Here is a 27,738-nt window from a genome sequence, read left to right as displayed (position 1 = left end):
AAATGCAGCCTTTACTCAGAACTTCAGTAAGTAAAAACCCATAAAAGCCGAACAGCTCTGGCTGATGTGGGGATCGGTACCCAGCAACCAGGACACTTGACTCCAGGTTGCCCCTGAAGCACCCTAAGGTCTATGAGCATAATGTGAAAACCCCAGATTGAAGGCAACAAAAACAGCAACCAAAACCCCTGAACCCTGAGAATTGCATTTAGGGACAGCCTCACTGGAATAATGTAGCTTTCAGTTTCCTGTCCCCATTATATTTGATCCTCATTATCAACTCTGAGATGGACAAGGCAGGCCATATCATCCTCCATTTGCAGATGAGAAAATTAAGGCCAAATGGAGTTAAGCGACTGGCCAAAGGTGTGCCAGTTCAGTTTTCGGCCAAGTGCAGACTGGAAATAGAGTCTGTTTCCATTAACTCCGTGTGACCTGGCAGAGAGGGTGCAATCTACTGGAAATTGCCACTGACCCTTGGTCCACAAAGTGGCCAATCAGCTCCTTGGCCACTGAGAGCTGAGCAGAGCCCCACAGACCCCCTCTAAGGCCCTGTCCCAGAGCAGATGGCAGTGGGCAGGGGAGAGGGTCTCAGTGCCACTGGAGGGCAGGACAGCAGGATTTTGGCTGTAGACAGGCCATTCCCATCCCAGCTGTGCACTGCTGAGCAGGGGGCAGGGGAGGCAATAACAGCCAAAGTGCCTTTCGCCTTCATGTGTAGCAAGTAAATAAGCCCAAAAAGGGTCAGCATGGAGTGCAGAACTGGGGAGCAGTTATGCTTTGCCTTTCTTAGCTCTTGTGTAGAAATCCCTGAAACCAGACTCAGCCCATAATTGCCTGCAGGGTTCCCCCACTCCAGAGCATCTCTGAGCTGAGCTGGAGCATGCGTTGGAAGAGGTAACACTTAATTATCACTTAGTCTTTAATTAGCGCTTAATTATTAACACTTAATCCATCTGTAAAATGGGGATGCGAATACCTGCCTCATAGGGACTCTGGGAGGATTAATTAATGTTTGCAGCCCACTTTGAAGACGCAAAGCAGTAAACAAGTGCTCAGTGGTGGCATTAATAACTCGCCGGATTTACTCGCTTTTTCTAACGAGGTCCTTTCTTCTTCTCTGTTCCTCCCTCTCCTTTCTAATATCCGTCCCCCAAAACATCTACCCAACTTTGCCCTGGTGGAGAAACTTTTAGCTCTGTGTTTCCCAGACACAGGATTTCCCATCCAGGAAATGGGCTATTTACAGCCATCTTCCTGTGCTTTAATTTTCTGTTATGTCCTCTGAATATGTCAGTGCCTTCCCAGTAAATATTTTGATGTGCGCTCTCGCAGCGGCTTCTATGGAGGCTGAATGGGACAGCTGCTCCCTGTATTAGGGAATTCCAGATGTGGTTTAAAATCATCAGACTCATCTGTGCCAATGCCTAGCCTTTGAGGGCGGCAGGGGAGAAGGATCTTCTAGTTGCCTCTGGGGAAAGCCACGGACTTCTAGCCTTCAGCCCCGGCTAGGGTGGTTTTTCAAGGTCCTCAGATCTACCTTGGAGTTGCCAATGACTTTAGACAAGAAATGTCCCCTGAGTGGGCTGGTACAGAGGCAGCAGAAATACAGCCCTGGTCTGGCCCTTCACTCAGGTAACTTCAGCATCCCAATCAACGCTCCTATTGGACAGAGGACCATGGTGGGTGGAGGAAAAGTACACAGCCTTCAGGGTTTAACCAGACTGAACAACAGGTCAAAACACTCCCCCAGAGGGTTAGACCGCATCTCCTCCCTCCTCCCTTGGGTCACGTAAGGGGACACTCACTTTTCTTGGAAGCTGAGGCCATTGTCTCTTGGGGTGCCAGCCATGGGGGCAGAGAGCTGCTCCTTGGAGGTCCTGGGCTGCAAGGCCTCGGGCAGGCCCTGAACTCTCTTCCAGATTTCATGGCAAGTCTTGTCTAAGCTGTCTTGGGGTGTGTCCTGGTGGATCCAGATGTACCTGGGGAACGGGCCCAGGGCGGAGGGGCACTTGGCCACCAGAGCTGAGGACAAAGCCTGCCCATTCCCACTGGCCATCCTCTTCCTCTCTTTTTGGAAGCCCCTTTGTCCACCCAGGGCTCGAAGACAGGGGGACCGTCCACCACCTCCCCTCCTTCACCAGAAAGGGAGGTGAGGATGGGGCAGGAGGTCAGTTCTGTGCAGCTGTTGGTCCAGCAGGTGACTATGTCCAGAGGCCTTCGATTTGTGTGTAAGTGATGGATGGAGGACAGCTTCCTTTTGGGGAGGGGGTACTTATTTTGATTTGTTTTTATTTGCTCTTTCTTGACTTCTGCCCCCCACCCCCTTCTCCCTTAGAAGAAAATATTTAAAAGTCAACAAAATACAGTAGTTTAGTAACCGTGGAATCCCCCTGAGCTCAGGAACCAGGCCCCTGGGCGGGCAGAATGACATCTGGAAACAGCTGGAAGGGGAGGGCTGGCTCTCCCCACAGTCCCTGGCACTCTCCCGTTGCCACCGGCCCCTGACTCCTGGCAGCACCCGGGGCTCAGCCCATTATCGCTGGCTAAGCCTGGGGGATGACCTGGTGAGGGCCTGGCACACTGCTAGGCACCGGGCTCCGGGATCCCGCCATCGGTTTCTCACTGGGCCTTCCCAGGGACCCTGCTCCCACCGAGGGCCAAGGGCTCCCGCCCGGCCGAGCTCCGCCTTGCTCGCCCCAACGCCCCCTCCGGTCCCCCTCTCCTGGCCGCTCAACCGCCCACAGGAACAGTCCCGAGTGCCCGCCCCGGCGCCCCCAGCAGACACCTGCCACGGTCCCCTCCCTGGACTGCGGGGTGGACCGGGAAAGGGTCCCAAGGCCTTAAAAGGAGCTGTCTCCGCGGGTGGCTGGGGCCGATTTGCAGCGCCGGTGGCTCCCACCCTCTTCCCGTCCAGCGCTGGAATTCCTCTCAACGGCTCCGGCTCGGTGCGCGGGGCGCTCTGCATCCGGTCTGTGCCCCAGGCCCCCCGGTGGGGTGGGGGCGGGGGCGGGGGCCAGAGGACCCAAGAGCGCTTTCCCCCATTAGAGGTCAAGGGCACCTTGCCCCGGCTCGCCCCGCCGCGGGCTCCTCAGTACCCACCTGGACGCCAGCCGGTCCCTGCCGGGGGATCACTGATTTCACCCCTAACTGCCCTTTGACCAGGCGCTTACAATGTGCCAAGCGCTCGGCTTTGAAGTTAGTACCGTTATGTATTATTGTTCTACATTTGAGGAAACCGAGTCTCAAAGTCCTAAAGGGGTGTGTCCAAGGCCCACTAGGAAGCGGGGAGCTGGGGTTCAAACCCAGGCACCCCAGGCTACTGATACAGACTGGTTTCTCCAGCGCTGGGCTCAGCGGTCCCCAAGGTGGGTGGAGGTGCAGAGAGGAGGTCTAAGCTAACTGTTTGCTGCTCAGTGGGCTCCGCCCCACACTGGAGAGGCTTCCTTAAACTCGGAACCAACATGGGACCTCCGTCTGCCCGGGCCTCTCTGGCCCCAGGAGTCAATGGTTGTTCCTCCAGTGTTTCCCCAGTAAAGGATGAGCAAGAGGATGGATGGGAAAGAAGAAAGAAGCCTGGACACGAACAGACGAGATGGCAGTCTGTACATGTAGGGTTGAACCCTGACACTGCCCCTTACTTGCTGTGTGACCCTAACAACTGTCTTCACTTCTCCCATCCTTCATTCATTCCCCAGATCCTGATGAGTATCTGTGCTGGTGAGTAGCGGGACAGTGAGAAAGCATGAAGGTGAAGGAAACTGCCATGGTCCCTGCTCTCATGGACCCTATATTCTCTCGTGGAGGGAGATAGATCGCCAACTAGCAGAGCAAGTAAATAAGTAATAATTACAGACGAAATAAGGGCTCTGATGGAAACTAACCAACAAGGTGAGGCAATGGGGAGAGAAGAGGTGGCAGCATCAGATGACCACGCAGGCAGGCCACTTAGGGTAGGTAAGGTAACATTGGAGGCGAAGCAGAAGGGTGAGAAGGGTCCTTTTTAGTAAAATGGTGTTAAAAATTATTAGGAAGATCACATTTCCGGTACATAGTAGGCACTTCATAAATCTGTGTTGGATGAATTCATGGCATACTGTACGGAGTGCCTGGCATACCATAGGTGCCCCATACACAACCTTGCTCTTTACAGAGGGCCTGAGTTCCTGGAAATGTTGACTCTAAATTTTAAAATCCGAGCTTGATTCCCCTTTGATTTTCATTATAAAATTGAAGATGTGTTCCTTTGGGGAAAATTCTGAGGACCTAGACTGAATAAAATTATAGTTAAGAATGTAGAAACCTTTTAAGATAGTGCATTTAAAGGAAAAGTGATCACTTCTGATGAAATATTAATAGTTCTGAAAATGTCACTCAGTGTTTGTGCTGCTTGGCATTTGGTTGGCTAACACCTATGCTTAGAGCAGAACACCGACGACCCTGTACTGCCCAGGCCACAGGATTCTGGAAAGTTAGCCAGCTCACTCATTCCTTCTGTTCTTTCTCCCCTTCAGCAGGAGACTAGGCAACAGGGGCCAAGGATTGCAAAACAGAACAGAACAAAACACGAAATACACCAGGGATAGAGAACAAAGACAGGGGTGTGTTTCTTGGAACACAGAGCTGAGGTATCTAGAAGAATCTGCAAAAAACTTAAGTGGCAAACAGTATAGAGGTGTTTCAGAAAACTAAAAATAGAACTACCATATGACCCAGCAATTCCACTCCTGGATATATATCCAAAAAAACAAAAACACTAATTCAAAAAGATACATGCACCCTAATGTTCATAGCAGTATTATTTACAATTGCCAAGATATGGAAGCATCCTAGGTGTCCATCAACAGGTGAATGGATAAAGAAGATATCTATCTATCTATCTATCTATCTATCTATCTATCTATCTATCTATCTATCTATATATAGTGGAATACTACTCAGCCATAAAAAAGAATGAAAATTTGCCATTTACAGTAACATGGATGGACTTGGAAGGCATCTTGCTAAGTGAAATAAGTCAGACAGAGAAAGAAAAATACTTTATGATATCTCTTATATGTGGAATCTAAAAAGCACATATACAATGAACTAGTGAATATAACAAAAAAGAAGCAAACTCAAAGATATAGAGAACAAACTAGTGGTTACCAGTGGGGAAATGGAAGGGGGGAGGGGTATTATAGGGGTAGAGGATTAAGACATACAAACTATTAGGTATAAAATAAACTATAATGGTCTATTATATGGCACAGTGAATATAGCAAATACTTTATAACTATAAATGGAGTATAATTTTTAAAAATTATGAATCACTATATTGTACACCTGTAACTTATATAATATTATACATCTACTATGCTTTAATGAAAAAATACTTAAGTGGAGTACTTAGAGCTAGTATAAGCAAACCACATCTAATCTGGTAGCCACTAGCCACATGTGGCTATTTTAATTTTAATGTAAGTAATATTAACATTTCAGTTCCTTAGTTACATTAGCCACATTTCAAGAACCATGTGTGGCTTGTGGCTACCATTTTGGACAGCACAGAGAACACTTTCATTATTGAAAAACACATAGACTCTAGAACCAGACTACCTGGGTTCAAATTCTGAGTTCATGTTTCCTGGCAATGTATCCTTAGGCAAGTTACTCTATGCCTTGGTGTATTCGCTTTCTAGAGCTGCCACAACCAAGTACCACAGACTGGGTGGCTTACTCAACAGAAATTTATTTCCTCACAGTTCTGGAGGCTAGAAGTCCAAGATCAAGGTGTTGGCAGGATTGGTTCCTCCTGAGGTTCTCTCGTTGGCTTATATACGGCTATCTTCTCCCTGTGTCTTCATATGGTCTTTGCTCTGTGCATGTCTATGTCCTGATCTCATCTTCTTATAAGAACACCAGCCATGTTGGGTTAGGACTCACCCTAAAGACCCGATTTTTACCTTAACCACTCTTTAAATGTCCTATCTCCAAATAGTACCTCAGAGTCTGAGGCACTAGGGGTTAAGACTTCAACATCTGAATTTGGAGGGACACCATGAGCTCATAACACTTGGTCTCCTCATCTGTAAAATGGGATGACAATAAAGAATATCTATTTTGTAGAATTATTGTAAATGTCCTATTACTACTTAATTATTTAACAAACGGAAAGCCCCTAAAACAACACCTGGCACACAAGAGACACCTAAAAGTGCTGTATATTAGTTTCCTTGTTGATTACATTGAAGTGCATGCCACTGGAGTTTCTCAATAACAGCTTCTGTGCTATGAGCAGGGAGGGAGAACTTTAGCTGTAGTGGGAAAATTTGCTTTGTGATGGAGGAATGGACTCGAATCATCAACTAAGCCTTTCTAGGCTTTGTCCGTTTTTTAGCACCAACCATGGCCAAAATTGTGCAAGGCACAGGGCTAGGAGATGAATAACACCTCTAGCCTACACATTGTCACAGGAAGGGAGCAAAGCATTCCAGAAGTGCCTGCTACACAGCAGGTGTGGGGAAAACTGATATACTCTGTGCCCAGCACGTGAAATGGTGTCCAGGACCATTGACTGCTTCGCTTCAAGCTCTAAAATAGGCAGGCACCAGGTTTTACTATTCTACCTTCAGCACCTTGAACAGTGGGTTCAATTTGTGAACCCCTATTACCCTGAGCACGTTGTTTCACCTCTTTATGCCTCAGTTTGCTCATCTGTGAAATAGGGATAATAAAACACTGACCTCATAGAGTTGTTTTGCGGCAACTGAGATAATACACGAGCTGTGCTTAGAATAGTGAGTCTGGCACATGCATTGTACCCAGTGAATGTTAGCTATCATTATTTACGATTCTGGGATTCTTGCTTTTCTATTTGAAACCAGGAAAGACTCAGGAGGAGACAACTCTCCCTACCTATGCTCCAGCCAAAGCCTCTCCTTCCATCACGGACACAAACACGGCTAGGATGGAGAACTCAGAAAGGTGGGCACGGCCTACGTTCTTTGGTGATTCACAGCTTACTCATGGAGGCCCTGTCCGTTCTCTAACATAGTTTCAACACCCAGCTCTCACCATAAATATCTCCTTTTGGATGTAAAAGAAAATTGAAAGGTTTTTTTTGCCATTTTGCTTTTGCAAATTTTTGGCCATGAATAATTTATTTAATTTATGGTCAGCTATGATTTCTCACCAATCTTGGTGCCTACCTGGGAGATCTTGTGCGGTGAGAAAACTCCAACCTATCAGATGTAATGAAATTTTTATGACTACTAAATTCAACAGTTAATGAAGTTGACATAATGGTACATTTAGCATTTAATTAAATATTTACTGATTTCAATGTTGCAGTTTTCTTCTTTGTATTGTGGAGCTACTAATAATAACACTTTCAGGCCTCAGACTTTTTGCAGGACCCTGAAAAATACAGTGACATGATGCCTAAAGCGACATGTTGCCTAGAGTGGATTATGCCTAAAGGGTCAAACCGCCCAGAGGGGGCCCATGCATAGGGAGACTGCAGGCAGGCTTCTTAAGGGACAAACCCCAGAACAGGAGGAAGAGAGGAGGGTGTAGCCATCTGTCATGTGAATGGGCCTCCCCTGGACATTGTCCCAGGAACTGAACCTGACTTCAGAGCAGCCAGCCCTGGGAATTCCCTGGTGGTCCAGTGGTTAGGATTCTGGGCTTTCAGTGCCGGGGGCCTGGGTTCGATACCTGGTTGGGGAACTAAGATCCTGGAAGCCAAGCATCGAGGCCAAAAAAGGAAAAACAAAACAAAAACTAAAGTAGCCAGCCCTTTCCAGGACTTTGGAAAGGACACCAGAGGAGGCTAGAAGCAAAGCTGTGGCTCTGGATTCCTCTTTCCTGGCAGCGCCATCAGCGATCCCTACCATTTCCACAGGGGATTTCATCCCTTATTATTGCCTCCAATCCTTGCCCATTTGTGAGGAGATTGTTAAGAGCTTGGGCGGTGGCAGCAGACACATTTGAATTTGAATTCCTGCTCTGCTACTTACTGAAGGGTGGCTTTGCACATGCTCAGCTTCTCTGGCATTTCATCATCTGCAAAGGGATGGAAACACTAGACAGGTGTGGAGGGGGAGAGTTTCAAAGAGGGACATCTATGAACGTTCCCAGCACAATGCCTGGTGCACGGTGTGCCCTCCATAAAAGATATCGATTATTGTTCTTGTTATTAGCTATTAATGTAAAAATGGGGGCTGATGAGATCTCCATGTAAAGTCAGGGGAAAGGAAAGCCATAGTTGGAGGGGGAAAAGGATATGACTTGTCAGCGGTGGCCCAGTTAGGTGGCACCAGAGTTGGAATGCAGTTGGTCTTCCGCTTCTGCTTGGCCTTCCTGCCAGACCCCTGTCATGAGAGGAGCCCCAAGAATCCCTGGAGAGGCTCTGTATGGGGTCCCACTCAACTAGAAGCTTGGTGTTCTGTCCTTCCATCCCTAACTTCCAGGCCTGGATGTTGGTCACCAGTATGCATTCATTTAAGATTTAGACTAGAGATGATTTGAGGCAGCTTTCAGATTAAGAAGTAAAAATTACAGCATCAAAGGATAAAGCAAGAACTGACTCCATCTAAAGAAAGCAGAAAGAGTTGCTGCTCTTAGGTCCCTGAACTGGTCAGGATGCATGGAGGTAATAAGGTAATAAAACTGGGTATCCCTATTTGTCAGCTAAAGCAAAAACGGAAACACGTCGGAAGGCAGGGTTTTTATTTTCTGACAGCAGAGACTACCCATCTTCATCTGCAGAGACAAAATGTTTCCTGGAAATAACCCCAAGCGTGAATTTATCATGAGTCCTTGTATAAAGGACACTGAGTGACATAGTGGGCCATATATTCAACTCTGTTTTCATAAAGACAGAAATGCCATTAAGTTGGTCAGTTTCTCACATCAGGGTTCTCTGAAGACAACATAACATTAAATCATAACCCAGAGAAGGCATTTCTTTAAGGAATTCAGATAATGGAGTCTAGGAGAGACACCTTTGGGTCCATTCCACAAACATTACCGAGCACCTACTCAACCATCCATCCATCCATCCATCCATCCATCCATCCATCCATCCAGCAAACATCTACTGAAGGCCCACCATGACCAGGTACTCTGAATGGCACTGGTGAAGATTGCTTGTAAGAGCTGATGTCTGGGCTGGGTTTTGAAGGACAAATAGGAGAACGCCAGACACAGAAGGAGGGGAGAGCATTCCAGGCTGAGGGAGCCGCGTGCACAAAGGCCCAGAGTGAAGGGAGAGAGAAAGCACGGCTCATTTCAGGAGTGCAGGGGCCTCAGAATGGCTGGAGCGAGCGTGGTGGGTGGACAGTAGGGAGACAGGAGGCACAGGAGAGAGGGGAAGCCAGGGGCAGGAAGGGAGGGTCTAGCAGAGAACTTGGATTTCACCCTGTAGGCCGTGGAGAAACATCCGGGGAAAGGCAGGGAAGCTGTGAAATCGGGTTAGTGTTTTAAAAGAAAAGCGGCACGACGGAAGACATGTTGGATGGGACAAGAGCGGAGTTGGGGGCCCCTGTTATGCGGCTGCTGTCAGAAACCCAGAAGAGAGATGTGGGGACCTGGCTAGGACCTGGGAGATGCTAAGGAGGCAGAATTTAGAGGACTTGGGAGCTGCCTGGATGTGGGGGCTGAGTGAGAGGGGAGGCCAGAATGACCCCCCAGGTTTCTGGCTCAGGAACTGGGTGGAGTGGAACCTGGTTCCTGAGATGGGGGACCGAGCAGAGGGGCAGGTTGTGGTGCAGGGTCAGAAGTAGGTGAGTTCAGTTGTGAGCAGGCTGGGGCACAGCATCCTGCATGACATCCAAGAGCAGAGGATGCCAGACACCACACAGGCACTAGGGACTCAGGCGGCCTCCAGAAGATTTCTGCTGTAGGGAACTCCCAGTCCACTGCGGGGGCAGCCAAAGAGAAAGCTGTCAATTACAGAGAGACTGGGGAGTCGCAGAGCAGAGGTACGGTGCCCCTGCTGCCTGCCCTCCAGCACCCTGGACCGCTGTGAGAACTGCAGATTCTTCTTGCTGGGTCTACCTCCCTGCATTTGCCCACACTGCTTTCTTCCTGGAAGGTGCCACTTCTTACCTGCCCCTCTCCCCAGGCTGAGCTAGAAGCCCTTCTCATTTCCATAACATCCTGTAATTCTCCCAGAGTCATTATGTTTTGCTGTTTAACTCTTTTCCCAATAAACTATCCATAGCCTGAAGGCGAGAACCACTGGTCATGTCTTATTCTTCTTTATATTTGTTTCCTCAGCACCTAGCACAGAGCCTGGTGTGCAGATTAATGTTTGTGGCTGCACAAATAAAAGAATGAGTGAGGAGTAAGCAAATGATACTGAAGAAAAAACATGGAGGGGTGTACGAGGGTGTTGCTAGCTGCTGTAACACACCTCAATATTTTGGTGTCTTTTTGCTGTTAAAGATCATTTCTCACCTAACAGTCCAATTCAGGTGTCCCAAACTGGTGGGTGACTTTTCTCTACAGGGTGATTTGGGATCCAGGCTTCTTCCATCTCATGGCTCTGCCATCCCCTAGGGACCCCAAATGCTCTGTATCCAGCCAGCAAATGGACGAATAAGGGTGGGAGGATTTTATGGGGTAAGCCTTGAAGTGACGCACACACCACTTCTGCTTACATTCCTTGGGCTAGAACCCTTGTCTTATGACTGCACCCAACTGCAAAGGGGGCTGGAAAGTGTAGTCCTGGCTAGGCAGCCACTTCTCAGTGATAAATTGGCACTATTGACATTTTTGGCCAAATAAACCTTTGGGGTGGAGGAGGGCTTCCCTGGGCATGTAAGGTGTTTAGCACCATCTCTACCCACTAGATGCCAGTAGCACCCTCCAGTGGTGACAACCAGAAACGTCTGTGGACACTGCCCAATGGCCCCTGGGGGCCAAATCACCCCTGGTGGAGAACCATTGCTCGATACAATGGAAGGGGAGGCGTACCGTTCTGACGTCCAGCTAGCTGGCCATGCTGCAAAGGGCATCTAACTAAGCAGAGGGTGTGTGTTGCGGGTGCTGGTTAGGAGAAGCTACCTGAAGGAGGCAACACTTGAGCTGGGTGATTAGGAATCATCTCCTCTGCACAGTGAGAGAAGGAATGGTATTGCACTCAGAGGAAGCAGCGTGAGTGAAGGCGTTGGGGCTACAATAGCAGAGCTGATTGGAGGAACTTCAAGTAGAGATGAGAGCCTAGCATAGCCCCTCTCCTGTGGATCATGGCCTCTGACAAGCAGAGGAAACATTCGACCTCTTTTGCCACTGACTCGAGTTCTGTCCCTTTCTTTGTTTCACAAACACAGGATTTTCTGCAGGAAATGCTAGAATTCGATGGTCCCAGCATTTGGTAGCACTGGAGGAATGGTCCAGACTGTGGGCCCTTCTCACATCCCCCTCCTGATTGTGGGGCTCTCACAGCCTCCCCCAAGTTTGTCCTGGGCTTTTTCTTCCTGAACCGTTTCTGTCACCTTTCCTTGGGAAGCAGATCACTGTCATCTCTACGGTGACAGCCTTGCTCTTGGGAAATACTAGTTTCTGTCCCATTGCGTTCATCATTTTAAAATCCCCACCCTCCACTCAGACCCCAGGCTTTTCCGCTGAGCCCTCGCCTTTGCTCTGTAGCCCTTCTCTGCCGTCCTACCCAGCCCTCAGCCTCCATTTCTGCCTTCGTTACTAGAGCATCCATTTGCCGGCTCATTTTCTCTCTCAGCTTCAGCAGGTTCTTTTATTTTCTTCTTAGGTCAGAATGAAACTTTCAGGGCATCAAGAGTGCAGCCCCTACTTGAATCAGGCCAAGTTCTCCAGAGCACCAGGCCTTGTTTTCTTTCTAAAACCAACTCTGATCTTATCTGGATATTAGGCTTATCTTGGCGAGTCACCACACCACATTGGGCTTTTTGCAATGTGATATTGTGGAGAGGCCTTGACCCATGGCTGCCTCTTGCTCCTGGGGAGACAGGAGTGGGTAGGCAGGGAGACAGCCCTGGGGGCTGGGCTGAGTCACACTCTCCTAGGCTAGACAGGGGAGGGCTATTATTATCTCTTGGACCCCTGCCTCTCTCTTGGCCTGCAAATGTTCAGGGTCCCCACCTTTAGTCTTCAGAGCCATGCACCTTTTCAGACTACTTTTTTTTTTTTTTTTTTTTTTTGCGGTACACGGGCCTCTCACTGTTGTGGCCTCTCCCGTTGTAGAGCACAGGCTCCAGACGCGCAGGCTCAGCGGCCATGGCTCACGGGCCCAGCCGCGCCGCGGCATGTGGGATCTTCTCGGACCGGGGCACGAACCCATGTCCCCTGCATCGGCAGGTGGACTCTCAACCACTGTGCCACCAGGGAAGCACTCAGACTACTTCTTGATAAAGCAGTCACACTCCACGCAGCCTGATGGGCATCTCTTTAAATCTATTTTCTGACTGGCATGCTTTTCTTCTCTCTCTTCCCTCCATCTGTAAAGACCTCTCCTGTTATGTGCTGAATTCTGTCCCTCCCTATGTCGAAGTCCTAACCTCTAGGACCTCAGAATGTGACTATATTTGGAGACAGGGCTTTAAAGAGGTGATTAAGTTAAAACTAAATCTGTGAGGTGAGGCCTAACCCACTATGACTGGTGTCCTTATAAGAAGAGGAAATTTGGGCACAGACACGTACAGGGGGAAGACAATGTAAAGATGTAGGGAAAAGACATGCCATCTACAAGTCAAGGAGAGCAAACTCAGAAGGAGCCAACCTTGTAGACACCTTGATCTCGGACTTCTAGCCTCCAGAACCTTGAGACAATACATGTCTGTTGTTTCAGCCACTCAGTATGTGGTCCTTTGTTATTTGTTATGGCAGGAGCCCCAGCAAATGAATACACCTTGTACTTTCCCCTTTTTAAGACTAAAATCCAATCCCCTCATCATCCCCTAAAAGACTCTGCATGATCTGGCTCTGGTCCCATCCCCTCCCTCCTCTCTTAGGTGTCCCCTCTTATTCACCTTGACCCAGACCCAGCTGCCTTTCCCAGTCCCCCTCCCTTTTCAGGGCCTTGCCCTTCCTTTTCCCAACTCTTTGCATGGCTGTTTATCTTAATTTTCAATCCCACCTTCAAGGTCACCACCTCAGAGAGGCCTTCCCAGACCACCTATTTAAGGTATTAAGGTATGCCCCGTGTAGTCCTTCTCACAGCAACTATGGACTTTTTCTTTATAGCATCTTTAATTAGTCACCTTATATATAATTGTTTATTTATCATCTGCCTTCATCAAGCCAGGGACAGTCCACTCAGGTGTATATATCTAGCGCAGTGTCTGCCATGTAATGACGCTCAATTACTATTTGTTGAGTAAATCAATCTTCACCTCGTCAATGTATCCAGGCTTCAGGGTCCAGCCCAAATTCTACTTCCCTCCTTAAATTGGCCTTATGATCCCCCAAGTCCAAGAAAAGCTTACTGTCTTGATATGCCTTTGTTACTGTCTGTAACATGCCTTTTCTGTCCTGGCGATTAGCACTGCTGGGTTGTGGGGGGGTGGGGGTGGTTTCCATCTGGGCCCCGCATCCTCCCATGCAGGACCGCACGCTGTGCATCTCTGCACTGCCCACAGCACAGGCTGGCACAGGGCCCAGAACTCAGGAGGCCTCAGTAAGTATATGTGGACACAGATAGATCAGAGAGAGGGAGGAATGGTGGAGGAAGTGAGTAGCTGGGCCAGTGTCAGGAATTAAAAGGGTGTCCCTGCCCTCCACAGCCCCCAGGGAGAAGGATGACAAATGCCCCATTGCCAGGGAGGGTTCTGGGGTAAACATCAGCTGTGAGTTGCAGCCACAGAGCAAAGTTCTGGGGCTGAGGAGGGAGTGGGGGAAGCCCACTGGCCTGGAGCCCCAGAACTATAGAGCAGCCCAGACTCTCTCCTGCCCAGCTGTGGGCTGCAGGGGAGGACTCTGCCCGCTGGAGCTTGAGGACCCCTCTGGCAGGAGAGGGGAGAGGCCCAAGCTTAGGAGCCAGGGCTTTCCCCCCCAGGGAAGATCCCACCAAGAGCACCCCCAAGGCTGCCACCCACCTACGGCCCAGCCAGTCCCTCCCTTCTCTCCAGCGCTGGCGGGAAGGCCAAGGCTTGGCTGGCTGAGCCCTCTCTTTTGGGGGCTGGGCCTGGACAATGGGAAGCGACAAGCCCCCTCCTCGCTGCTCCGGGGACATAAAGCAGGCCTTTCACTGTGGAGTTCTGGCTGTTTCGGTCGGTTCTTGGCAGCCAGCGAGGTGGCGTCGGGAGGGGCGAGAAAGCCAGCCTGTTGGCGGTGGGGAAGGGGCCCAGCGATTCTGAGGCCGCTCACCGGCCCGGGGCTACCGGGCTGGCTCCCCAGCTGCGGGATGAGCTCATACTGGGAAACCGGAACAACTTGAGGTGGAGGAGGGAGCCGGGCATCAAGGGAGCTGGGAGATGGGGAAATCGCGGCTCCGCACAGCAAGTTTTTCTTGGGGGGCAAGGACAAGCATCCACTCCTCCGGCCCAGTCGGCCGCCTTCCCCACTCCGGTCGTCAGCCCCATAGCCCTTTCCACGCTCTTTCCCGGAAATTCCCACCGACCGCGGGCCATTGCCCCCTGGGCTCGCAGATACTAGAGCTCCCGCTTGCCAACCCCCCTAAGCCCCTAGCGCAGCCTCTCCCGGGTGCCTCGGGCAAAGGGGGAGGGTGTTCCCCCGCTAGTGCCTTTCCACCCCGCGCGCCGGGGGGACCTCCTCCCCAGGCCCTGCCCCTCCTGCTTCCCCCCGTAGCGTCTGTTTCCTCTCGCGGAGAGTTTGGCGTAGACAGCTAAGGAGCCATCGTGACTGACGGAGGAGCCTAGGAGAGACGAGACAGAGACGGCGACCGAGTGGGGGTGGGGGATCGGGTGGGGACAGGCGCTGAGCCCTTGGGGCCTGGCGGCAGCGGCGGCGGGAAAGAAGTGGGGAGGGGCTCGCGCCATTGGGAGAAACTCGTCTGGTTTGGGGCCAGGGCTGGGAGGAGGAGGGTAAGGATGAGAAGAAGCCGGGTCCGGTTATTTAATTTTGAGGATAAATTGCACAAGTAACTCCTGCACCGTTCCTCTACCAACCTCACTTCCCCTCCCCCACCGCAACGGACACAAGCACGCCTCCCTCCATCCCGAGATTTTGCCTTAGGGTAGGGGAAGGACGGAACTGAGCCAAACCCGCGGGTTCCCCCACCCCCGCCCCTCCTTCCCTCCAGTTCTTAATCCTGGGTCTACGCACACACACCCTTCTCCTGGGATGGGGCAGGAGGCTGCTGCCACTGGGGCTGGTAAGCATCGCCCCACGCCCCAGATTGCAAGTTCAAAGCCACCACCCAAGATCAGCTCGTAAGAGCCGTGACTTGGGGAACCGCGTCCTTCTTTGGTTACCTTTTCCCAGACAGTATTCTAATTTCCAACCGTGGAAGAGGCGTGTGTGTACGTGTGTGTGTGTGTGTGTGCGCGCGCCTGTGAGTGCCTGTGTGTCAGTATCACTGTGTGTGTGCGCGCGTGTGTGTATGGGGGGTGTATTACGGGTGATCTTATAAATGGAAACGAGAGAACTGAACTTAAAAGAAACTGGTCAATTGTAAAACAAACAGGAATAAACAACCCTTTAGATGTAATCTGTGGTTTCTCTGGAGGTGGAGGTGGCGCTGAAGAGGAACACCCGCCCCCTCCCAATATTTTCTCCTTTGCTGCGCCTCCACCCCCAGCATTTGGAGCGGCGGAGAAGCGGCTCCGGAGTGATTAATCCGGGGATAATTCACCCCCCCCCGTCCCCCGGCGCGAACCCCCCGAAGCGGGATTGGAGCGAGTCATTTCCGAGAGCGCAGCGCGCCTCTCCCCGGCCGGGCGGACACTTGGTTCATTCCAGCCGCAGAAGCTCAGAGCTCCCGCGTACCGGGATTTTTTTCCGAGCAGAAAAAAGCTCCAGAGCTCTCCTGACCTCCTTTCTCCTCCACTGCGAGGGGAGCCTCTCCCTCGGCGCTGCCGGCCGCGCCATGCCGCGCTCGTGGGGATGGAAGCAGGGGCGCTGCGGCTGCCCCGCGGGGAGGTCTCGCGCCGAAGCCGGGATTTCGGCGCTTGTGCCGGGCGCCGGGAGCCGCTGGGGCCGTCAGCCGCCACCGCCGCCGACACCGCCGCCGCCGCCGCTGTTGCTGCTGCTGGGCTGGGGGCTGCTCAGCGCCTCGGCCGCCGCGGGTAAGTCCGGCCGCGCCGGGGAGCCGGCGGCCGCCGCGCGCCCCACCCGAGCCCCGAGCCCACCCATCCACGACCCGGTCCCTGTCCCTTCCCCCCGCCCTCCGCCTTAACCTCCCGCCCTCCCAAACGCCGACCCTCCTGCTCAGCCTCGCCTCTGCCCTCCCTCTTTTCCCCCCACCCTCACCCGTCCTCCCCGCCACCCTCACCCTCACTGCTACCTACACCCCCAGCCGCAACTTGGCCGGATCCGGCCAGGGGGCCTGGGAGACAGACCATCCCCGCCCGGGGTTGCGGGGCTCCCGGACCGTGGCTTCAGTTTCTTAAGCCTCCCAGCCCCCAAGGTGCTAGGCTTTTCCCAGATAAACTTTCCTGGAGCCCTCCCCGCCTCCCGATCCTCGTTGGCACGCCCGTCCTGGGGGCTGGAGCGGAACGGCGCGCCCCCTCCCCATTTGCGCGTCTGCAGGGTCTGCCTTTCCCTGCCCCCGCCCATTTTCCTCGCAACTGAAGCCCACGCCCCCGCCGGAGCCGCCCGGAGACTGCGGCCGCCACCCCCCTCCCCAAGTGTCCCCCTCCCTGGGCGCTCTGGGCTGGGAGGGGGGTCAGCTGGGCGAGGGCCCAGAGCACGCCGAGCTGGAGGACTCAGGTGGGGGCTGGAGGGTGCTGAGCGTCGGGCTGGCGGGGGCGGGGGTTGCGCCCGGGGACAGGGGAGGGAGTGTTGCCGCCAGGCTCCGCGCCGCCACATTGCCTTCGGTTTTCACTCCGCGCCAAAGTGCCCTTTCCCGCGCCCTGCTGCAGCCGAGCGCCGGGTCTGCGGCAGCGGCGGCGCGGGCGGCGGGACCTGCTCCCGGCGACCGAGTCGGGGAGGGGACAGACCTGGCGGGTGTGGCGAGTCCCGGAACTTCGCCGATGCGTGGCTGCAGCTTGCGGACCGGGAAGGCACGCGGACCTAGGAGAGAACCCAGTCCCCACTGGGAACCACTGGCCTCGACTGCTGCCCTTCCGCTTTACCCCCTGCACCTCTCCGAGTCTCAGCTCTAGCCACAGCCTAGAAAGTTCTGTGTCCCCGTGTGGGGACGGGTCCTACGGGCGATGCCTGGGGCCGCATTTTTATTTAGCCTGGAAGCTGACACCCACGGGGGGAGAAAACCTGTAACACCTGCTGCCCACGCTTTGACTGAGAGCACCTCCGGCCTGGAGCTGTGTTGGGTTTTTTATTTAATTAATTAATTATTATTTTTTTAAACCACCAATTGAACCTTTGAAGGCTTGGCCTCAGCCATCCGAGCCTCTAGGTGGTCCCTTTTTGGAAACTGCGACACTTCCCTGGCGAACTCTTCTGTCCACTCTGGGCTCCAGCATCTTGTGAGCCGGTGCCCGCAGACCGTGTCGCCAGCTCCTTAGCCGGGAATGTTAGGGCTGCTGGTCGGGAAGGGCGCCCCGAGCCAGCCCTAGCTCTCCCTTGCCTACTTGACCGGACTTTCTGAGGTTCCCCTAAGAGTCATAGCGGCCGACACCCAGAGAGGGGCGCCCGCGGTGCGCGCGCCTAGGAGCTCAGGCCTCGCGCACACCCACACCCACTCGGTGGCTGCACAGTTCACAACGACGCCGCTGGTCACCAGACTTGCCACATGAGAGGTGGGGGTACCGCTGGTACCGGCTGTCAGGCCTCTCAGACGTGTGTCCAGGTGCGGCCCCTGCTCTGGCTTAGCAGACCTGAGATTACCCCTAATATGATCCAGCTGGTTTTCTGGCTCGATTTGTCCCTGCCCCTTGGGCATGTCATGCCCCCAGGGAAAGAAGAAGGCCGACTACGGGAGCTTGCACACTGCTGGGCTGTGTTGGAATCCTGCCTTGGAGAGATCGGTTGGCTTGCAGCTCCTTGGTTGGCAGAGAAGTTGGGGGTGGGAGTGCTGAACGGCTTGGGGGAGGGGGCGCTTGCTCTCTGGTGGGCGTGCTCTGGCTTCCCGTCCCGCATTTACATGTGGTGTTTGACCTTGCCAGGAGCAGAGATTTGGAAGTGGACTTGGTGACAGATGATGGCAGGATTTGACACATTAGAGGGGGAAGCACATTTATTTTGTGTTCTCTTCATGCCGTTGACTTTAAAAGATGCTCAGGACTGCGCTGTCTCCCTTCCTTGGCCCAGTGATGACTGGATAAAATGAATATAGGATTTGAACCTGCCTTCGACTTGGACACTCACCCCTGCCATCTGTGCCCTCACACTTCCCCTACCCCCAGCCTCCCTAGAGACCTTCCAGCAGTTACCTCCTCCCCCTAGATGATAGCTCAATCACTCTCCTGTCTTTTGTTTTCCCTAAACAACTTAATCTCTAACATAAAACAAGCCAACCAGACTTCTTGGCCCTATTGACCTTTTAGCTCCCATCCCATCTTTCTTTCTCGTTTACAAGTTAACTCTCTTCAGATGAGTCTTGAACCCACTTTCTCTGCGACCATTCACTCCCTGCTGACTGGCTTCTGTCCCCAGGACTGGAACTCTCTAGGAAAGATCACTAATGACCACCTTAATCGCCAAACCCATCTGCTTTCTCTTTCTTTACCTCTCTGAACTGTGAACACTTTGGATTACTTCTTTTAAAATTTCTCTTCCTTGGGCTTCCGGCACACTGTGCTTGGCTGATTTTTCTCCTACCTCTTGGCTGTTCCTTCCCAGTTTCTAATAGTAGCACTTATTCCCCTCTTGAAAGTCTGGCTTCCTGCAGTGTTCCATTCCTTATGCTTTTCCTCATTTCCTTTCACTCCTCCCTGGGTGAGCTCATCCAGGCCCATTTCTTCCACTACCACACTCTGAAGCTTCCAGACAGATCTCTCCTGCCAAGATGCTTCTCCCGATATGTCTATTGGCTTCCTAGCCCACGGAAGCTCTGGATCTAGACAGCCCATATAACCGGCTGACTCTTGGACATCTTCACATAGATGTTTCCCTTCCAAAGCAAACTCATTAGCTCTGCACCTAACCTCCAGTATCCTCCATGCAGGCTGGTGGTACTGGCAGCTTCCCAGTTACCTAGCCGGGAACCTTAGGATCATCCTCAACTCCTTCCTTATCAGGTGGCCATCGAGTTCTGTCAGTTTCATTCTCTCAAATGTTCTCAAACCTGGCTACTTTTCTCTGAATTAAGCAGCTCTGAGCATTGAAAAGACTGTTATGCTTCCCATTTCCTTAATAAGTAATTTAAAATAAAGGCAATATTAAACCGTAAGTATAAGGATTTTTATACTTAACAGTTTAAAGTTCTGATTTTTCCCATGCTAACCACTTCATTGCTTTAAAAGAAATCAAATATCAAATTATTTTTAAAAAATTTCTCTCTTCTTTGCTTGTTTTCAGAGGCCTCTTAAAAACTGGAGCACTGACCATACCCAGTGTTTGATGACAGTACTAACTGAATTGTATTCAAAGTAGTTATTTATCTGCCTCACGTATTGAACTGTGAGCTTCCTGAGGGCAGGGACAGTGCTTTATTTCTCTTGGCATCCCCAGCACCCAGCTCAGGACCTGGCATAGAATTGGTGGCTGATAGATGGTTGTTAAATCAGCAGATGATTTTTAAAAATATTTTTTTCTTGGACAGTTTTCTAGGGGCTGATAAGCCTAAAACAAGAGTTTTAGGGATCAAAGAAGCCAGTTGGTTTGCAGAGGTAATGCGACAACAAAGCCACCTGATCCCCAGTTGCTTTCCCTCCAGAATCAAATGTCACAGATTGGTAAGATAGCTCCTTAAGTTCTAGAACCAATGCAAGAACAAGCCGTAAGCATTACCCACCCCCCCCCACCCCCCCAGGAAAGGCACCAGTGTATGGATTTGAACTTCCATTTGCAATTGAGCTGTGCGTTTATGGTTTTAAAAAAGAAACTGACCACAGCAGAGAGTGTTGACCATATCCTGGACTGGTGACAGTGTAGCTTTGTTGAAGGTGAGGCTAGAATGATGTGGAAAGGCACTGGAGAACCAGATTGCCAGGGCTCGGACACTGCAAGGTTTGGGTGTGTCCAGAAGAGTCCAGCAGGTGGCTTCAGCGACACCAACTTGCCTCATATGTCTCATCTGCCTCTGTTTCATCATCATTGTCATGCCAGCAGGATTTAGGGACTCTGATGGCTCAGCAGAGCCAGATGTTCCTTGTTGGAGAACTAGCTGATCTTCAGACCTCCCCAAGGCTCAGGCTGCCTGCCTGCAAAAGGGACAAGGCATCCCTGTGTTTTGGAAGGGATTAGAAATCAGAGATGCAACAGACCCAGCACATACATATTGATTGTGCCCATTGAATGGAAGTTGGGGTTGGAACAGGAACAGTGAAGACACAGGACTTGGCCAGGAAGTCTGTGCACCCTCCCATTATCCTCCTCCACTGCTCAGAAAGCTGTCTGGGTACCCAGGGGAGTGACACTAACAGCTGATGTCTGTTGAGTCCTCACCACGTGCTGACGGCAAGCCAAGCACTTGCATGTATTAACTCGACCCTCCCAGCAACCCAGTGAGGCCAGTAATATTATTCTCCCCATTTTATCCACAAAGAAATAGGTTCAGAGAGGACACATACCTTAACCACACCACTAGTCAGCCAGAGATTGAACCCAGGCCCGCCTGACTCCAAATCCTTTATGGTACCCACCCTGTTGTCTGATGTCTAAGGAGACCCAGCTGGTGCTACCCCTGGAATCCTTCCACACAGGCTGCCTATCTCTGTCCTGCTTTTCACACTGGGCTGTGCCCATCAGTTATGCTGTGATGCTTTTAGCACTTGAGCCTGGATCTCAACCTTCCAACTCCTCAAGCAGCCATGGTCCATCCATCTCCACCACAGCTCCTGGAGGGTGACTACAAAGCAAGCCGTCCTTGATTTGCTTCTAGTCCCAGGCACCAGTCTCGACTGAACTCTGCTGTGAACTCTCACAACCCAGGCTGTAAAACTCCTCGTATTGTAAAACTCATCAGGACATATCGGGATTTCTTGTTTAATGAGACAATGTCTACCGTTATTCCCTAAGGCTCTATGAACTCAGGTGAGCAGTGTAGCCCAGATCACAGCACATAGCAGACACTCAATAAATACCTGTTGAAGGGATCAGAGGCAGGTTCTCTGGAGCCCAGGGTTCCCTTTCTCTATGACTGTCCTTTTGGACATTCCCAAGGCAAGGGGCTTGGAGGAGTGGGATGCGATGGAGGGGCATCCCCAGGTGGGAGGCGGCCCTATGTCCTTCTACATATTACCAACGATAGCTCTCCTTTACCGAGTGCTGGCTTAGTGCTTTATAGACATTCATATTCAATTCTCACAACAATTCAGGTACTATAGTATCACATTTGAAGAGACTGAGACTCAGAAATTAAACAATTTGGCCAAGATTATAGAGCAGATAGGAGAGGAGACAGGATTGAACCTCAGGGCTTCCTGACTCTAGGGCCCATCCTTTTAATTCATGGAAAGCAACTGTCACAGTGCCGGACCTGTCGTTAGCATTCAGTGTATGTTAAATACTGCCACTACCTCTACTGCTACTACTGTTGTCCACTTGCTTTCTGCACCAGCCTCTTAGAATTATAAGAGAAACAGTTCTCATCCTATGCCACTCTGAGATGCCACCAGATGCATCAGCAAGAGTCTTTCCTCTGCTCCTCCCACTGAAAGCACACTCCTTAGAACATGGCAGACTCACCCACCTATCAGGCCATGGTAGTACACCTCTTCCTAGAGGGGTGAAGAGGGCGGACCCTCTAGCTCCCCCTGGAGGTTGGAGAATGTCACTGACACTGCCTTCCTTGGGTTTCACTCTGAGTGGGGTATGGCCTCCCAATCCCTCCTCTCTGTCTGCTACAGAGATTTTCCACGATAACAGGGGAACATCTGGGTAAACCTGAAAATGGAGGGTTACCTCAGAGTTTTCCACCTCACAGAGACACTGTCTCAGGATTCAGCGGCTTTGAATAGAATTCGGCTTCCCGTTGGGCCCACAGAAAGCAAAAGGTAGGCTATGCAATGTGGGTTTCTCAACTTGAAAATAGTGGTGTGGTTCTTAGAGCTTTTTCCTGGTTCTTGTAAGTTAAGAGAAACATGAAACTCATATTTATTTTCTTTCTGGATGTGGGAGCTCAAACCCCTGGGCTATCTTTTCATACCCCACCTTTAAAGATGAGATTCTTTTTTGGGGGGCGTGTACAAATTCAAGACATAATAAGAATTACATACTCTTTTTAGAGCATGCTTTTGATTCCCTATCAGTAGATTAAGCATTTTGGAAGTTGTTTGAAAAAAAATAAAGATGAGATTCTGTATCTTTTTTCCCCTCATCTTCCACCCCAATACACACTTAACTCTTAGATCTCTGGGGTCCTTTGGCCTTCTCATGTAGTTTCACATGACATGAAGAATGGTCATGCCCTGTATACATTAAAAAAAGAGAACTTTGGCCAAGCAGGAGATGGGATGGGAGCGAATGGAATGGAATATGATGGGGTGGGATTGGAGACACAGGATAATTTGAGATGGACTGAGGTGAAGTAGGAAGGAGTGAGTTGGGGTAGGATCAAGCATGGGTTGGGATGTATATTGGGATGGAACAGATAGAATGCACTGGGATGGACTGAGATGGGTGGTGGAATGAAATGGAATAGGATTGAGTAACATATGATGGTTTGAGGTGGAATTGGGAGATACAGAGTGTTGAGGGGATTGACTGGGATAGGACGGAGTGAAGTGGGATAGGATTGGGTCAGAATGGATTGGGACGGGATGGGTGGAGTTGGGTTGGGGTAGAGTGGACAATCGGGATATGGTAGAGTGGAGTGAATGAGTTGTGGTGGGATGGGGTGAGATGGGGGTGAGTTAGGATGTATTGGGGTGGCTTAGGTTGGGTGAATTGGGAGGGGATACTGGGAGATGTAGTGGGATTATATAACCAATTGAGTGGGCACTGTGAGGAAATGGGAAATTAAGGAGGGTACCAGAAACAACCTAACCTGCTTCACCTTATTGTAGCATCTTCATCTTCCTCCCCAGAACTCCTCAGTTCCTCATTTGCCTGAACTGTGAAATTTCTAGCAGATAGAAAGTCCCCATCAGCCCTTGGTTCCACACTGGTGTAGATTCTAAAATGCTGGTGGCTCCACTCTCTGCTATTAGGGGTCATTCTTCAGGGAGAAATTGGAAGTCCTGTGTGGCCACGACCATGAACCCTAGCAGAGAAATATGCCAGGCACAAGGCAGGAGCCCCAGTGCAGCCCTTGTCAAGCCCAACATCAGAGAAGGGCCCTGTGTCCACCCTGGAGCTAGCGGGGTGGCTGTACCCACAGAAAGCAAAGTTCTGGGTAGTGTAGGGGTTCACCTCTGTGGTCCCCTCTTTTGAGGAGTTTCCCCACTGGAAACTGCCTTTCACTTTCTACCTATTTGTTTCTTACTGTTGGAAAATTTTAAACTGAATTGAGCTCGAAAGAGATGTCAATTCTGCCCTTGAAAATCATCGTTATAAGGAACTCTTGTGATGCTAAAAATAATGTCTGTGTAGTTCAATTACTGGCAGCACCAAGATAACTCTTAGAAACTTATTTGAGAATCTCCCATGTGGTCTGGAGCAGAAAATAGGGGCTCATATTGTGGCACAAATAGCCTTCCTCCCTGCCTATGTCTCATTTATACTCAAGTGCAGTTATAATCCAGAAACCTCAAAAAATTATGTGTCCATCTTCTTGGTTTTCAAATAGGCAATAGAATAAGGTCCACTATTAAGTAGCTACATGTATTTATTGATTGAAAGTAAGCAGGTGTGACAGTTGTAACTTGAAAGGGAGAAAGCAGAAACTTGGAAATAGACCATTTGAGATACAAGCGAATTATCAGAGAATGTGTAGGCACTTTGTGCAGAGTGATTGATAACCCTTTCTGAGATGAGCAAGTGTGCTAGAGTCGACTCAGGCCCCGGGAGGTTTGTCTGCGGGTTGCTGCCTCACTCCCCACCCCAGCCTGAGTCTTACCACCTCCTGCCCCCATCACTCCTCCATCACCCTGTCAGGGGGAGGAGTCAGAGGTGGAGAGAGGCTCAGAGACTGGGTGAGGCTTGGTGATGGTGCATGGGACTTCTGGCACATTACTTGGCAACAAAAAGGAGGTGAAAGTTTAATGATTTATTTTCAATCCATGATCAACAAGGACCTACTGTATAGCACAAGGAACTGTGCTCAATATTCTATAATAACCTAAATGGGAAAAGAACTTGAAAAAGAATAGATACATGTATATGTATAACTGAATCGCTTTGCTGTACACCTGAAACTAACGCAACATTGTTAATCAACTATGCTCCAATATAAAATAAAAATTAAAAAATAAAATAAAATGTTCCTAGCATGAAAACTGCCCCTTCAAGGATGGCATCCCTCCCCCCAGGGACCTGTGTTGCCCTGGTCTCCTGGCCTTTGTCATTTGTGCAGTCCTAGAAGGGCTGAGCCATGGCAGATTCATAGCTGAAAGGAACACGTCCTGATATATTTGATATGTTTCTTGAACTTTGGCCTGAGAGTCAGGAAACTAGTCTTCCAGCCTCGGTCATTCCTCTACATCTCATGTCTTCTTCCTGGGCCTGACTTCCTTGCCTGTAAAGCGGAGATAATAATACCCACCTTGTCTATGTAATGCTGAACTTGGCATTATTTAATCAACAAAACAAAAAGCATCCAGAGATTTTAGAGTAGGTCACCAGTGTAAGCCCCATCCAATGAGAGATCCTGCCCAGTGGCCAGGCTGGCTTGGCATGCCGGGGATGCGAATCTCACTACCTGTGCAGACAGCCTGCCTGGCTATGCTTCAGGGCGCAGGGATAGTGGATGAAGGAGGGTGAACTCACTCAGCTTTCTGGCCCTTATCCATTCTTACCCGCCAAGTGGCTGATCCTGAGAAATTGAAAGGGAGGACACCGCCCATCAGACATCTGCTGCAGCCTCCTCCCTTCCCACCCACCCACCTACCCCGGGGCAGCATCACTGAGCTCAGGCTGGGAGAGGTGATTGCTAGGGCTTCATATTCACTAAGACATCCATCCAGGGGACAAGATTTGCCCCGAGGCCTTTTAACTCTAGCAAGATGGAAATTCCCTGTGTTTGAGGACCCCGGGACTCACATCTCCTGTGGCATTTTGTTCCAAGAAACATGGAAAGAGGAAAATGTAACAAGGATAGTTTTCCTGGTCATGTGGAAGGCACTGCTGGGTGTTTTTTGGTTTCTGCTTTTTTTTTTTTTTTCTTTGAGCATGACATGGAATTAACCTACCCTCAGATCATGACACTTTATGGTCATCTATCTATGAAAGGCTCCTTTCTTGTTTTACTTTAAAAAATTTCCTTCCTTTATCCCCAATCCCAAGGCAATTGTTGCCTTCTCCCATCAGTACCCACTCTAATATCTTTTATGTATATCTTGAAATATGCATGGATCCTTATAAAATATGTAAGGTTGTTTTGTGTGCATATGTAAATTTACATAAATGATAGTGAACTATAAATTTCATCAAGTGTCTTGCTTTATTGACTTAGCACTATATTTTATAGATCTAGCCCTGCTCCTTGTATGTGTCTAGTCCCTCACTGCATTATGATTGTGCATCCATCACATTGTATATATCCACTCCCCCTGGGGATAAACCCCTGGCTTGTCTGTAACTCCTCCTGACTACACATGGAGTTCTGAAGAACATCCTTGTACATTCTCTCTTGGGACCCCATGTAAGAATAACTCTGGGCTATACAGAGTGGAAGATTGGGATCCCTGAGTTAACATGTTGATATTCTATGATATGCCATAATATTTTTAAGAACAGCTGAGCTAGGGCTCATTTCCACCAAGAGTGCACTAGAGTTTCTGTCTCCCCATGTCGTTACCAATACCTAATATTGTCCACCTCTCTAATTTTTGCCATTCTGATGAGTTTAAAGCACCATCTCATTGTTTTATTTTGCATTTCTCTGATGACTAGTAAGTTTGAATATCTCTTATATGCTTGTTAGCTATTTGAGCTTCTCTTTTTGTGAATTACCTAGTCATATTCTTTTCCTTTTTTTTTTGCGGTACGCGGGCCTCTCACTGTTGTGGCCTCTCCCGTTGTGGAGCACAGGCTCCGGCTGCACAGGCCCAGCGGCCATGGCTCACGGGCCCAGCCGCTCCATGGCATGTGGGATCTTCCCGGACCGGGGCACAAACCTGTGTCCCCTGCATCGGCAGGCGGACTCTCAACCACTGCACCACCAGGGAAGCCCTCTTTTCCTATTTTTAAATGGGATTTCCTGTCTTAATTTAGAAAAATCTGGGTTTGATTTTCAGGAGTTCCTTTTATATTTCAGATATTGCCCTCTGTCAATTTTAGAGATTACAGATAACTTCTCCCAATCTTTCATCTGTCTATTTTGTTTATGATGTCTTTCTTTGGACAGAGATGCTTCATTTTGAGGTAGTCAGATTCATCAGTGTTTTGTGGAAGGCAGAAGTTGGGATATACGGCTGCACTGATGAGCTAAGGGGCAGGGTGGGCTCCCAGGCCCACCTGAGTCCATCCTTCTACAGGGCTGGCTCTCTGTATGGAGAGCTTTGAGCAGTCCCAGAGCCTTCCTGTCCATACTGGGACCCCAATTCCTATAGGAGGTCTTTATTCTGGCTCAAGGCACTGTGTTTTAGAAGGCGCCAGTTAAACTACAAATAAATTACTGGATGGGTGCCACACTTAGAGAATATGAGGGATTACTTAGCCCTTCAGCAGGCATTTATAGAGGGCCTATGCTGGGCCTGAGCTCTCAGATGCATTGGGGATCATAGACAAGTTTCAAAGATAAGGGTACATAAGAGAGACAACTGCCCACATATTCATAGCAGCATTAGTCATGATATCCAAAAGGTGGAAATAACCCAAATGTCTACTGATGGATAAATGGATAAACAAAATGTGGCATCTACATACAGTGTAATGTCATTCACCTTTAAAAAGGAAGGAGATTCTATATTCTACAACTTGGATAAGCCTTGAAGACATTATGTTAAGTGAAGTAAGCCAGTCACAAAAGAACAAATACTGTATGGTTCCAGTTATATGAAGTACCCAGAGTAGTCAGATCCACGGAGACAGAAAGTAGAATGGTGGTCGCTGGGGCTGGGGGTTGGGGGATTGAAGGGAATGGGGTTTTTTTTGTTTGTTTTTTTTGCGGTACGCGGGCCTCTCACTGTTGTGGCCTCTCCCGTTGCGGAGCACAGGCTCCGGACGCGCAGGCTCAGCGGCCATGGCTCACGGGCCTAGCCGCTCCGTGGCATGTGGGATCTTCCTGGACCGGGGCACGAACCCGTGTCCCCTGCATCGGCAGGCGGACTCTCAACCACTGCGCCACCAGGGAAGCCCCAAAGGGGGGGGATTGTTTTTTTAATGAATAGAGTTTCAGTTTTGCAAGCTGGAAAGAGTTCTAGAGATGGATGGTGGTGATGGTTGCACAACAATGTGAAGCACCTTAACGCCACTGAACTGTACACTTAA

At 50.2% G+C, this 27,738-nt stretch overlaps 2 protein-coding genes across 2 annotated transcripts in view; one reads left to right on the top strand and one right to left on the bottom strand.

Annotated features, from left to right (window-relative positions):
* LOC307064037 (uncharacterized protein C1orf94) overlaps positions 1-14,591 on the bottom strand; it is a gene marked incomplete at both ends in the record, with an annotated part of 49,537 nt that extends 34,946 nt beyond the window's left edge. The window contains 5 exons of the mRNA XM_079720463.1: positions 1,809-2,135; positions 2,655-2,810; positions 14,204-14,283; positions 14,329-14,393; positions 14,582-14,591. Coding sequence (XP_079576589.1) covers positions 1,809-2,135; positions 2,655-2,810; positions 14,204-14,283; positions 14,329-14,393; positions 14,582-14,591 — 638 coding nt within the window. The remainder of the gene's footprint in view (positions 1-1,808; positions 2,136-2,654; positions 2,811-14,203; positions 14,284-14,328; positions 14,394-14,581) is intronic.
* A 1,418-nt stretch (positions 14,592-16,009) lies between these two features.
* CSMD2 (CUB and Sushi multiple domains 2) overlaps positions 16,010-27,738 on the top strand; it is a gene marked incomplete at both ends in the record, with an annotated part of 669,667 nt that continues 657,938 nt past the window's right edge. Inside the window, 1 exon segment of the mRNA XM_079698551.1 lies at positions 16,010-16,208. Coding sequence (XP_079554677.1) covers positions 16,010-16,208 — 199 coding nt within the window.

This window comes from Hyperoodon ampullatus (genome assembly GCF_949752795.1).
Source record: "Hyperoodon ampullatus genome assembly, chromosome: 2".
Classification (NCBI taxonomy): domain Eukaryota; kingdom Metazoa; phylum Chordata; class Mammalia; order Artiodactyla; family Ziphiidae; genus Hyperoodon; species Hyperoodon ampullatus.
The sequence above is the reverse complement of the archived record's forward strand: the minus strand, read 5'-3'. Positions and strand labels throughout refer to the sequence as shown.